The 13,336-nt window shown below is 42.1% G+C and overlaps 2 protein-coding genes across 2 annotated transcripts; one reads left to right on the top strand and one right to left on the bottom strand.

Moving 5' to 3' along the window:
* Nucleotides 1–230: 230 nt before the first annotated feature.
* On the bottom strand, nucleotides 231–4,459 carry LOC306924642 (uncharacterized protein). Its single transcript, XM_079503222.1, has 6 exons — nucleotides 4,322–4,459; nucleotides 2,735–3,097; nucleotides 1,886–1,988; nucleotides 1,110–1,135; nucleotides 929–978; nucleotides 231–752 (listed from the first exon to the last, which is right to left on the bottom strand). Exons 1-6 carry the CDS (start codon nucleotides 4,380–4,382, stop codon nucleotides 549–551), a joined length of 807 nt encoding a protein of 268 aa, XP_079359348.1. The 5' UTR covers nucleotides 4,383–4,459; the 3' UTR covers nucleotides 231–548.
* Nucleotides 4,460–8,281: 3,822 nt separating this feature from the next.
* Nucleotides 8,282–8,810, top strand: LOC306924636 (thioredoxin, mitochondrial-like; the record flags this gene model as incomplete). The annotated part of the gene is given in 2 exon segments (XM_079503215.1): nucleotides 8,282–8,431; nucleotides 8,434–8,810. Coding segments are annotated over 2 exon segments (522 nt in total). The 3' UTR covers nucleotides 8,806–8,810.
* Nucleotides 8,811–13,336: the final 4,526 nt, after the last annotated feature.

Raw genomic sequence — 13,336 nt, forward strand, 5'->3', positions numbered from 1 at the left:
CGGTGGACATGTTTGCCTGAAAAGGAATCTTTGAAATGTTTCATCGTTTTAGAAATATAGTGCTTTCAAATTTGAGACATTTACAATGGGGCTCAATGGCAGATATTGGCACGTCAAAAAAGCACTTTCACCTAGAAACTCCATTCACACGTTTTATTATTCAGCTTACTGTGGAGACACATGCTGGAACTTTTTATTATTATTATTATTATTATTTTAGTCTTTTTTTTAATCCTCAAAAATGATGAAAAATGGCATGCTACAGTAAGCCGTCCAAGGCCGTGGGCTATGGGCTGAACTTGAACCCACGACCTGTGGCTCACATAGACAACAGCTTATCACCATGTGGTGTGGCGAACCACTCGCAGGTTCAAGCCTAATGCCACTAACTAACATATTGTTTCAGATCATTGTAGAGAGCCAGGAAACCAAGGCCAGAGAGAAAGACACACAAGAGAAGGTGTAGGTTGGATTCAAACCCTACACTCACTATAGAAGCATAATGGTCAGTACAATAACTGGCTCATGCTCGTTCAGGGTGCTGGTTATTAGACTCTGAAGCTTCCTGAGGCTTGAGATGCAGTCCCATCAGAGAGTGGGCGGGGTCTATGGGCTGAATCCTGGCTAACTCTAACCTGGGAGTATATTACGTCATTGTTTTGTGAGGTTTCGGGTTTGTGTTCATCACCATCTGAATCATCATTGATTCTGCGGCTGGCCAAGCAGGTCCTGGGGTCAATGTAGACCAGATCCTATACAGGGAGAGAGACAGACAGGAAGAGATAGACACAGAGAAGGTGAGAGACAGACAGAGGATAAACAGAGGAGAGACAGCACAAAGAGAGGTAGAGGTGGAAAGATCAGTATTTAACTCATGACCTACAATACTGCAATAATGTTTTATGATCGCTCTATAAAACAAGCGCACCTCTTCTCTTAGGACCTTTGATGTCCTGGCCACTTTCTCCGCAGGGCGACCTGTGCATGAAAGAAGCCACATTTTAGAGAATACATGTGGCTAATGTAATGTTTTAAATAATTATGATGGAATGGGCTGAAGAGAGACTTGCTAACTGTAGCCTATGAGGAGAATATGTGTATATGCTCACCGGCTGCGCTGACATACTGGCTGTGCCTGAGTGAGGGAATGAACATCACATCATTATGATTAGTTCCTCTGCACATACAGTGTTATCATCAGGCTCAGAATAGACAGGGAAGTTACTATAAGCACATTTTATAAACTACCAATTTATGCACACTGGTTCAACAATACTGTACAGCAAAGCTACTGTCAAAATAGTTCACTTAACTGCGGCTACTCTACAGCTTGAAATATAGTTCAAACTGCTTTTTTAGTAATGATCAGATGGTGATCTGCAATAAAATGCAACTGAAAATAGCTCGCAGCTCAGCCAAGAATACTGCACATTTTAAGTAGATTTCGGGTCAACTCAATCTAAAACTAAGTTACATTTCAAACCGAAGTTCACTTCCTCTCACATACTGATATTGTGTAACACAGTTTGTAACCCACACCAAACCACAAGTTAAAATCACTGTATCACTGTTATCACTCAGCATACTGTTCCAACCTCCAACCTCTTGAATCCTAGCATGGCAGGTGAACAGAAAATAGCAGATCTCTCGATCTACAAGCTCACAATGCATCGCAAGCGCAATTTTTGGCAAAGCCATTTGGAGTAGAGGGGGCATAGGAGTGGATCTATTATAGTGGTCTATATAGACTCCTACACTGGTGGTCAATGTAGTTAATAGGATTAAGTGTTAATACTCACAACACATGTTTTAGTTGGGACACTGATACACATAATGCATGTTGGGTTTTAAGCACACGCACACATGCACACACATACGTACGCACCTCATTCTGATGACGAGGTATGTTATGGCTGCCATAACTATCAGCAACAGTAGGACAGCCATCACTATCCCAGTGACTATTCCTGCCGGTAGGAACGCCAACTCTGAGAAAAGAAACAACACAATGTGTTCATCAAGCAAGACACGCTAGGAACATGTACATGAATAATGACCAAAGCCGGGGTTTTCAATTTCATGCATCTTCAACAACTTTCATGCCAAGGACCCCTTAGTTTTTTAGGTAAGTATTCAACAGTATTCAACCTCTGTCTGTCCGTCTGTCCCTCCCTATGGGTGTTTAGAGTAGGACCTTTGACCCTGCTGTTTAGACAGTACGACCAATTGACCCCTGCAGATACTGGGCCATACCTATAGCTAATTACACACACACACACACACACACACACACACACACACACACACACACACACACACACACAGCAAACAGCAAACAGCACACAGCACCGCTCAGTTGACACGGAGTGCGTTTTCTTTTTTCTTTTTCTTGCATAGGGTTGCCTCCAAGTGATGCTGCAGCTTTGATGACTTCATAGATTTGTTTAACAGCTTCAATGTTTTTGGTTACACATTATCTTTGCTTATAATGTTGAAGATCCATGTGATCAGAAACATCTCATTCATAATGCCACGAGAAACACGCGAGCAACATCACACAGTTAATACATTCTCACATGTACTGTGTTCTCAACATAGTCATAGTATTATTTCTCAAACGGTAACCTGTCGTGACTCCGACTGCACCATTGTCACCCATAGCATGTTGCTAAGTCATTTAGATTTTCTTAATCCTGTTAACTGAGTCTCATATTAATAATGGTGTCCTACTCACCTTGAACAGTGAGGCTGGTGGTCCCTTCCAGAATGCCATTGGGGTAGGTTGTTAAAGTGCATGTAAACTCCCCTTTATCAGTCATCGTCACAGCTTTTATGATCAAGCAGAAGTCATCTTTGGATGTGTTTGCAAAGGCCACTCTCTCCTTCAGAGCACTGTCAGAAACAAACACTCCAATCTGGGGACTAAAAACGACAACGGCTTTTCCATTCTCTTCTCCGACTGGCGTCCATGTCCACTGCATCTGAGTAACACTAACATTACTGGGGCGTTCAGGGATGAACAAGCATGGCAGCATCACATCCTGGTCCAGGTATCCAGTCACTTCTTTATGGACTTGGACCTGCTGCACCTCGATGACTGCACATAAAGACAAAATAATAAACAATCGTAATCTATAGAATATTTTGCGAGACATGGCCAAAGCATTTCCAAAAACATTTAGAACCCCTGGTCTATGGAACCAGACTGTGGTCTGTTTAGCAAACAACATACTGCAAGGGCTTATTAAACTATCTATTGTCTTATACTACGTTTCCCACTTTGATGACAAAAAGAGAAAAATATGACTTAGGTCAGAGAAGCCAGCAGGACATATCTCAGACTAAACAAAATGGCACTAAAAGTGGTTCTTAGGCTCATAATCATGAAGGAAACTCTTTTGGTGCTACTGATAACTCCTTATCTTAAAGTGCTCTGATCAGGCCCTGACAATAGGAGACACCACAAATCTGAAAAGTTGCACCATATGATATGTCAGGTATGCTGTCAGGTGCAAGCCTGGCTCAGGAAGGAGGACACCCCTGCCATTAAAGCCTTAAAAACACATCTATACAGGTTGGCCTTTTTACCTCCTTAAGTCATTTCCGGTATTATTGCTTATTTGTATTTTCTATCATTATTATTATTGTGTTATTACATTATTGTTGCATTTTGATGTTTTATATTGTTTTGATTGTTCAAGCACTTTGTAACTTGGTTTAAAAAAGTGCTATATAAATAAAGTTTTATTATTATTATTATATGAGTCTAGGGGTCACTATCTGGTGAGAAAGGGGCAAGGCGAGGATGGCTCCCTGCTGAAAATCCTACAGTTGGCGCTAAGGCACCGTCGGAGGTGCGTCAGGCAGGAATTCCCTGAAGGCACCAACTTCTGCCTGTCATGATTTTTTGCCATTCCCCCATGTGGCTTCCTCTTTCCTGACAGCTGCAACTCACCTGACCGAATTGTGCACAGGACCCCAATGGAAACAAGCCAATAAGCTTTCTTGGATTCCTCCTTTTAGCAAACCTTGTATTGTACTGTACTTCCCTGTGTTTGTCCATGCAAACTGTTAATACAGTATTAAATCAATAAATCAAAAAGCCTGGCAGAGATTGAACACCTTTTACATATATGTATTTACTGTATATAAAAGCCTAGTCTTAAGAAGGAAGACAAATTGTTTTATTTCAGTGTCGTCACTATAGTGCTTACAACAAAAAACAACCTTGAAGTGCAAGGTTTTGGATTTTTTTTCTTTTGCCTTTTTGCTTAACCATTCATATATTTTCAGCAAATAAAATAAGAAAGGTTTGTCTTACCTGTAGGCATAATGATCAACATCAAAAGCAATGAAAATGTGATGAAAAACATGTTTTTCATCACAAAATTTAAAAGAAGAAGAAAAATATACGTAAAAAGAACGGATTAATTTCACAATACGTCCCTGAAGGCCAAACACTTAACGTCTAGTGTAGACCCAAAAAGAGAAGTCAAGCCATACCAGTGATGACTGATGGGGAAGTAAGCTGAATTTGTCCATTCTCCATTTCCTCTGAGGCAATCAATTTTAAAGTAGACTGCAATATACTGTAGCAGCCTATAGGCATTTCTCTTATAGCCTGGCAATAGCCAGACTGATATCGTGGATTCACAACTCACGTTTCTCCACGGTATCAGTCCATACATTGACCCCCATTTATACTGGGGGTCAATAGCAGATTTTGGCACGTAAAAAAAAACACTTTCACCTAGAAAGTCCAATCTACTTCTGTCTTTATCCTCAGTTGTTTGCCTTGTTCTATAAGTCTCTCGTGGATCCAGTAAGTTGTGGTGGCATGAGGCTTGAACCTGCGAGTGCTGCAATGCAAACATCCAGGTATCAGCGATCTATGCGGGAGTAGTCCTGTACTGTTAAGGAGTAGGGGCGACCGTGCCTTTGCTGCTGCTGCTCCTAGGCTCTGGAATAGTGTCTTACCTGTAGGCATAATGATCAACATCAAAAGCAATGAAAATGTAATGAAAAACATGTTTTTCATCACAAAATTTAAAAGAAGAAGAAAAATATACGTAAAAAGAACGGATTAATTTCACAATACGTCCCTGAAGGCCAAACACTTAACGTCTAGTGTAGACCCAAAAAGAGAAGTCAAGCCATACCAGTGATGACTGATGGGGAAGTAAGCTGAATTTGTCCATTCTCCATTTCCTCTGAGGCAATCAATTTTAAAGTAGACTGCAATATACTGTAGCAGCCTATAGGCATTTCTCTTATAGCCTGGCAATAGCCAGACTGATATCGTGGATTCACAACTCACGTTTCTCCACGGTATCAGTCCATACATTGACCCCCATTTATACTGGGGGTCAATAGCAGATTTTGGCACGTAAAAAAAAACACTTTCACCTAGAAAGTCCAATCTACTTCTGTCTTTATCCTCAGTTGTTTGCCTTGTTCTATAAGTCTCTCGTGGATCCAGTAAGTTGTGGTGGCATGAGGCTTGAACCTGCGAGTGCTGCAATGCAAACATCCAGGTATCAGCGATCTATGCGGGAGTAGTCCTGTACTGTTAAGGAGTAGGGGCGACCGTGCCTTTGCTGCTGCTGCTCCTAGGCTCTGGAATAGTGCCCTTTAATATAACAAATGCAAACTCTGTTGAGTCTTTTAAGTCACTTCTTTAAACACACTTCTAATTCTTTGGCTTTTAATCGCACCTAATGTTTGTGTTTTGTTTATTTCACTCTTGTTATTGTGGCATTCATTGTTGATGTTTTTGTTATCGTGGCATTTTATTGTTGATGTTTTTGTCTCACCCTGTACAGCACTTTGGTCAATTTTGATTGTTTTTGCTCTATAAATAAAGTTTGATTTGATATGCACTCCACCATCAGTCCATCACTATACCTTTGCCAGAGAGAGTGAGATTTCCGTGCGGTGCGAGTGCTGCAATGCAAACATCCAGGTATCAGCGATCTATGCACTCCACCATCACTACCTTTGCCAGAGTGAGTGAGAATTCCATGTGCTTTTATCTTCTTCTTTCTGCAAAGTCAAATTTCAGAGTGAAGAGCAGAGTGGGATTTGAACCCACAATGTCTGGATTATGTGGACAGACGCTTAACACTGTGAGCTACAACACTCTCTGTGTTCTATGATGGTTTCTCCTCTCTTTTGTCTGTCTAACATCTATGATAACAAAGGACTGAAGACACGTGATGGACTGTTAAGATCCCAAGGCACCATTTGAAGTGACAACCAGAAGAACAACCTAAAATAGAAGCCAAACTATGAACATTCTCAGAGAGCTCAGTGGCTCCCAGTGTTAAGGCATTGGCTGGGTTTCCCAAACGCATATGGTGTAAGACTTGTAGTCTTATAGGCCTCTCATAGGCCGCACACAGAAGCCTGTGAACATAGACATTTCGTGCATAGATGTGCCACGCAATGGTAGGCCTCAGGCCTCAGGTCTACCATTCTGAAATTTAATTTAATAATATTTGGACTGCTGGACAGCTGACAGTAGGCTCTGTAAGTCTCAGTTGTTTCCCAGTGTCCCCCCAGTGCCTCCCCAGTGTCCCCCAGTGTCCCCCCAGTGCCTCCCCAGTGCCTCCCCAGTGTCAACCCAGTGCTCCCCCCACAGAGTCCTCCCTGTACCCCCTCAAAACCATGAACTATATAGAAAAAAGGTATCCTTCCTCCAAGTTGTACTGCTTGTCAAAGTGTAAGACGCAGAACTATAGTATGTCGTTTTTTCATGATTTTCATAATTTTTTGAAATCCTCCAAAATCTTGAAAAATGGCATACTATAGTATGTGTTCCGAAACCATGAACTATGATCCTCAGGTTGTGGGTTCGAATCCAGACAAGGCTCTTCTATCTGAATCATAGATGGGGGACTGTTGCCAAATACCTATTTCTTTCAGTGTCCTTGTATAGTATGTCTTCCGAAACCATGAACTATAGTATGTTGTTTTTTCATGATTTTCCACATTTTTTAAAAAATCCTCCAAAATCATGAAAATGACATACTATAGTATGTCTTCCGAAACCATGAACTATAGAAGGCCCTATGTCGTTTTTTCATGTTTTTCATATATTTTTTAAATCCTCCAAAAACATACTATAGGCTAGTATGTCTTCCGAAACCATGAACTATAGTATGTCGTTTTTTCATGTCGGTTTAAACTGAAAACTAAGGATGTATGGGGCAATTAACTCAGAGAAATAAGCAAAAGGGAACTGAGCCTACTCTAAACAACAAATACTAACTGGTGCTAACCAACATGAAAAAGAAAAGGGTTACAGAAATGAGAACTAGGATAAACTGTAACCAACACATAACCAAAAGAATAGCGATTTACAAAAAGCAAGCTCCCATACTCCATTAACCTTAGCAGAATGTTTGCTTCTTACAAACTTTCAGTGTCTTAACATAATGTGTTCAACTCAAGATGAAGAGGGTATTTTACTGAGGACACATCATTACTTTAGTGGCCCAAAGTAGCAACCAAACCCAAATGCTCTGGACAGCATGCACCCACAGCTACTGCAAACTGTGACACTGCCGGTGAGCACAGGTGCCAACACTTGTTTAAATAGTTGAGATGACGGGCAGGTGATTGGTCCAGGCTGGATTGGAGGCGGGGCATAGCAACAGGTAGGTCTCCTCCCATGGCAACAGGACCTAGACTGAAAGCTGGTGTCAGTATTCCACTCTCCAATCATGGACATGCATAGACCAAGTATAATTATATATATTAACATAATACACTTATGTAACATACTGGTCCTACTATTATTATAGGTAGTATACTTGTAGTATACTGATAGTATATACTAAACCATATTTTCGACGACATACTATATAGTATGTCGTTTTGATGATTTGATGATTTTCAACGATGAAACACACTCCATATTTAACTCCTCGCATGGTTATGGCTGAGTCTAATGGTGCGTTCACACGGGCAGATGTAAAAGATGCAGTCTACCATTCATCGTCAATGGAAGCCAGTGACATGACGTTGCAAAGATGCAATGATGCATAGCTGCTCCAAATCAACTCACAACGCGTCTTTATGTCTGCCCGTGTAAACACACCAATAGTGACATGAGTGTGATGTCAGAGGTTCGCCAGCTATATATATACTCGTTTGATGATGTCATCAAACAAGTTGTAGATTGACTTAAACTTTGACTGTCAGCAAGTCGTTAATTCTCTAGACTGCTCTGTTATTCTCTTTTTTTGTTTTGTTCCTCCTATCCCACCTTCCCCTCCAGATGGCTCACAGGCTGCTCGTCCGTAGAGTTTGGACCTTCACTGTGAAAGATGTCTGCTGTCTCCCAGTCTTCCTGTCCTCTACAAACTCAACGTTGTCCTTCTCCACGTCGTTGCAGTGGGCTGCACCCCGTCTCAACTTCCTCTCTGTCTCTCACGCTCGCTACCTCGCTCCCTCCCCCTCACCTTCCACCGCGAGGTCTCCTTCAACATCCAAGACAAGGAGGATTTCACAGACAGGGTCATCAACAGTGATCTACCTGTGTTAATCGACTTCCACGCCCAGTGGTGTGGTCCCTGTAAGATCCTTGGGCCGAGGCTAGAGAAGGCTGTTGCAAAACAGAAAGGCTGCATCGCTATGGCAAAAGTTGACATAGATGATCACACAGACTTGGCTATCGAATATGGGGTGTCTGCAGTTCCCACAGTAATCGCCATGCGAGGTGGGGACGTCATCGACCGGTTTGTGGGGCTCAAAGATGATGACCAACTGGACTCGTTTGTGGCCAATCTCATTGGACAATGAATATTTCAGACCAACATTTTGACCCCATTTCTCCAAGTCTGGCCTGCTGCACCACACCTTTTGAAACAAACAAAAGCCCACCAAAATAAATCAGCCCCGTCACAACCCCTGCAGAACACTCTCAGGCTCTCACCCATCCCTGAACTCACTGCTTTCTGATCTGTACATGATATGTACACTGATCAAGAGACAGAGCCATGGGCATTCTCGTAGTGTTAGTCCCAGCCATTCTCCAAGTTTCCTCAATACCCAAAAGCACAGGACATTCCCAAAAAGCATGTCAAAATCACACCCGTGTGAGTGCTGCAACTCCGTGTGGGGGACCCCAGGGGAGGAGGGTCCCCGGAATTGCACCACTCAAAAATGTACCTTACATTTCCAACACCTTTTGTCTTCCACCAAGCCCATCCTAAACAGTTTCACAGGGGCATAGTAGAATCTATGATAATTTTGTAATGTATACATTTGCTTTTAATATCCCTTATAGTGGCCCACCCAACTTTGGAAATTATATTTGACCATTTCTCTTCACTTTCACATCCTAAATCCCTTTGCCATATTAATCTAAGATTTTCAGTCTTTGCACTTTGTAATTCCATTATATTTTTGTAAATTATTGAAGCACTATGCATTGTTGGTGGCAAGTCAAAAATAGTTTTCAACACATTAGATTCCTCTATATCCCTGTCAAGGTTGAACACACTTCCAACACTAGTTGAAGATATTTCCAAAATTCAACCCTACCCATCAGGTTAAATTGATTCCCCAACTCCTGATATGACTTAAAAGTTGCATCCATATATAAATCATCAATTACACCTATGCCATTTCTTTGCCAAGGTTCCCAGCAAAATGAATGTTTACCTATCAAGATGGATCATCCCATATAGAAGAATATCCCTGTTTATATTTGGATTTCCCCATCCATCAGCCTATGGACCTCAGACCACACCCATTGGGAATGTTTCAAAACGGGACTCTTCCCCCCTTAAAATGATAAATTATACATTTCTACATTCGGAAGAGCCAAGCCACCACATTCCCTATAGGGGAACACTGTCACATCTTTTTTATATTAATCCTTGGCTTTTTCACATTCAACATGATGTTGCAGTTCCTTCTTCTGTCCACAAGAGGTTGCTCTTTTTCTAGAATTGCAAGGCTGCACAGTCATTGTTACACCATTATGACTAATGTTGTGAGAGGAACGTGTCAGTCATAGTCTGTGTATATTGTGTGTGGTGACGGGTGAGTGACTGGGTGCGTGTGTGTGCAGGGTGCATGAGCTTCTACCAGTAGTGTAAAATGTAGGTTACTAAGTACAATTTTAACGTATTTGTAGCCTACTTTACTTGAGTATTTCTATTTCCAATTAATACTTTTACTTCATCATCCCCAAACTACAGTAGGCCTACAATGCAAAAATATGTACAGTAAATACAGTAAACAGTTGGGGCTGTTAGATGTGAAACCAACTGTGTGTGTGTGTGTGTGTGTGTGTGTGTGTGTGTGTGTGTGTGTGTGTGTGTGTGTGTGCGTGCGTGCGTGCGTGCGTGCGTGCGTGCGTGCGTGCGTGCGTGCGGGTCGACCACTCGACCCCGCAGAGCTCCAGCAACAGCGATTGATTAATTGATTGAAAATGTTATTAACAGTTTGCAGAATTACAGTACATTTCAAGCACAAACTCAATACAAAGGCTGTTAACTGTGAGTGGACGACCCAATTAAGCATTACACTTGTTTACAACAGGGTCCACCATGTTCAATTCATCAAAACATTTAGAGACGTACAAATAGACACTTCTATATAGACAAAGAACAGTACAGGAATTCATCATAATGGAGGTAAAAAGGGAAAAGAAACATATACAGTGAGGGAAAAAAGGGGGGGGGGGGCGGTGGGGGGGGATTCAGATTTTACGGGGGCCAGTTTCGAATTGCAGCCATCCGTAGGTGCCCTTTGAGAGCGGTTTTGAAGGAGTCAAGGGATTCGCATGTCTTAATGACTGTTGGTAGGGCGTTCCACATTTTGGTGGCATAGGAGCGAAAAGAATTTAGTCCCTTGTTTGTGCCGAATCTGGGTTGAACATGATTCGTTGCGATCGAAGCCGAGGCGAGTCGCTTCGTGGTGACAGAACCGGCCAGTATAGTGGAGTAGGCGGCTAGGCCTATATTTGGATAGGTGGATACAGTGTGCATGAGATGCCCAATTACGCATCGGTGAATTTGGTGCTGCATTGACCCCAATATATATAGCTTTTTGGATCTCGTTCGCTCAACTTAATAAGTCGAGGGAACGACATAAATTAAGACGTGGCTACTTTATTAAGTCGTGGCCACGTCTTAATAAAGTGCATGTGGGATGTGGCCACAACTTAAAAATATTCTTCACCAAATAGGCCTACATTTACATCATATATTTGGGCACAATAATGTTAAGAAAAGACCCTTGATCAATCAGCAGAGCAGAATAATATTATCAACAACAGTATATGCAATAGAATTGTATTCTATAGTTCTTACTGGCCATCCATCAAATCCGTAGCTTCATTTATCTTTGCTGCTATAGATAGAGGTGGAGATGCTGATTGAGGTGGAGATCCACCTCTATCAGGGTGATTTAGGATCATCAGTTTTCTGTGGGCATCTTTTATTTTATTCTTGTTGACTGTGGGACTGACACCTAAAACCAGTGCAGCTTCTCTCTTGGTCATCTTTGGTTGCAATCCACCTTTATAGTATCCTGCTCCAAATGCCGTCTTGGGAAAGTTCATGGCTTGTTTCAACTGAGGCTGCATGTGTTTGCATAATGGCCTGCAAATCCATCGCCAGTCCCGCAGCAGCCACTGAATTGGCCCTTATTTACCGTTGAGGTCTCTGTTCAAATCTACGGTTATAACTTCTGATATGACCCCTTTGTCTTGTCGGTTATTAACTGGCAGTCAGGTGGTCAGGGAGGCAGTGATATTGTTTCCCATGCAGATGATGATGACGAGGTATGCTATGGCTGCCATAACTATCAGCAACAGTAGGACAGCCCTCACTATCCCAGTGAACGCCAACTCTGAGAAAAGAAACAACACAATGTGTTCATCAAGCAGGACACGCTAGGAACATGTACATGAATAATGACCAAAGCCGGGGTTTTCAATTTCATGCATCTTCAACAACTTTCATGCCAAGGACCCCTTAGTTTTTTAGGTAAGTATTCAACAGTATTCAACCTCTGTCTGTCTGTCTGTCTGTCCGTCTGTCCCTCCCTATGGGTGTTTAGAGTAGGACCTTTGACCCTGCTGTTTAGACAGTACGACCAATTGACCCCTGCAGATACTGGGCCATACCTATAGCTAATTACACACACACACACACACACACACACACACACACACACACACACACACACACACACACACACACACACACACACACACACACAGCACACAGCACACAGCACACAGCACACAGCACCGCTCAGTTGACACGGAGTGCGTTTTCTTTTTTCTTTTTCTTGCATAGGGTTGCCTCCAAGTGATGCTGCGGCTTTGATGACTTCATAGATTTGTTTAACAGCTTCAATGTTTTTGGTTACACATTATCTTTGCTTATAATGTTGAAGATCCATGTGATCAGAAACATCTCATTCATAATGCCACGAGAAACACGCGAGCAACATCACACAGTTAGTACATTCTCACATGTACTGTGTTCTCAACATGTCATAGTATTATTTCTCAAACGGTAACCTGTCGTGACTCCGACTGCACCATTGTCACCCATAGCATGTTGCTAAGTCATTTAGATTTTCTTAATCCTGTTAACTGAGTCTCATATTAATAATGGTGTCCTACTCACCTTGAACAGTGAGGCTGGTGGTCCCTTCCAGAATGCCATTGGGGAAGGTTGTTAAAGTGCATGTAAACTCCCCTTCATCAGTCATCGTCACAGCTTTTATGATCAAGCAGAAGTCATCTTTGGATGTGTTTGCAAAGGCCACTCTCTCCTTCAGAGCAGTGTCAGAAACACTCAGTCCATTCTGGGGACTAAAAAGGACAACGGTTTTTCCATTCTCTTCTCCGACTGGCGTCCATGTCCACTGCATCTGAGTAACAAGAACATTACTGGGGCCTTCAGGGATGAACAAGCATGGCAGCGTCACATCCTGGTCCAGGTATCCAGTCACTTCTTTATGGACTTGGACCTGCTGCACCTCGATGACTGCACATAAAGACAAAATAATAAACAATCGTAATCTATAGAATATTTTGCGAGACATGGCCAAAGCATTTCCAAAAACATTTATAACCCCTGGTCTATGGAACCAGACTGTGGTCTGTTTAGCAAACAACATACTGCATGGGCTTATGAAACTATCTATTGTCTTATACTACGTTTCCAACTCTGATGACAAAAAGAGAAAAATATGACTTAAGTCAGAGAAGCCAGCAGGACATATCTCAGACTAAACAAAATGGCACTAAAAGTGGTTCTTAGGCTCATAATCATGAAGGAAACTCTTTTGGTGCTACTGATAA

The sequence above is a fragment of the Electrona antarctica genome (genome assembly GCF_951216825.1).
Source record: "Electrona antarctica genome assembly, chromosome: 6".
Lineage (NCBI taxonomy): Eukaryota > Metazoa > Chordata > Actinopteri > Myctophiformes > Myctophidae > Electrona > Electrona antarctica.

Excerpts from the sequence above, each read along its gene's own strand:
- LOC306924642 (XM_079503222.1), bottom strand. The coding sequence starts at position 4,382 with ATGAAAAACATGTTTTTCATCACATTTTCATTGCTTTTGATGTTGATC. Across the intron at positions 3,098-4,321 it reads GTTGATCATTATGCCTACAG|TCATCGAGGTGCAGCAGGTC; the intron begins GTAAGACAAACC and ends CTTTATGTGCAG. Across the intron at positions 1,989-2,734 it reads CACCAGCCTCACTGTTCAAG|AGTTGGCGTTCCTACCGGCA; the intron begins GTGAGTAGGACA and ends TTCTTTTCTCAG.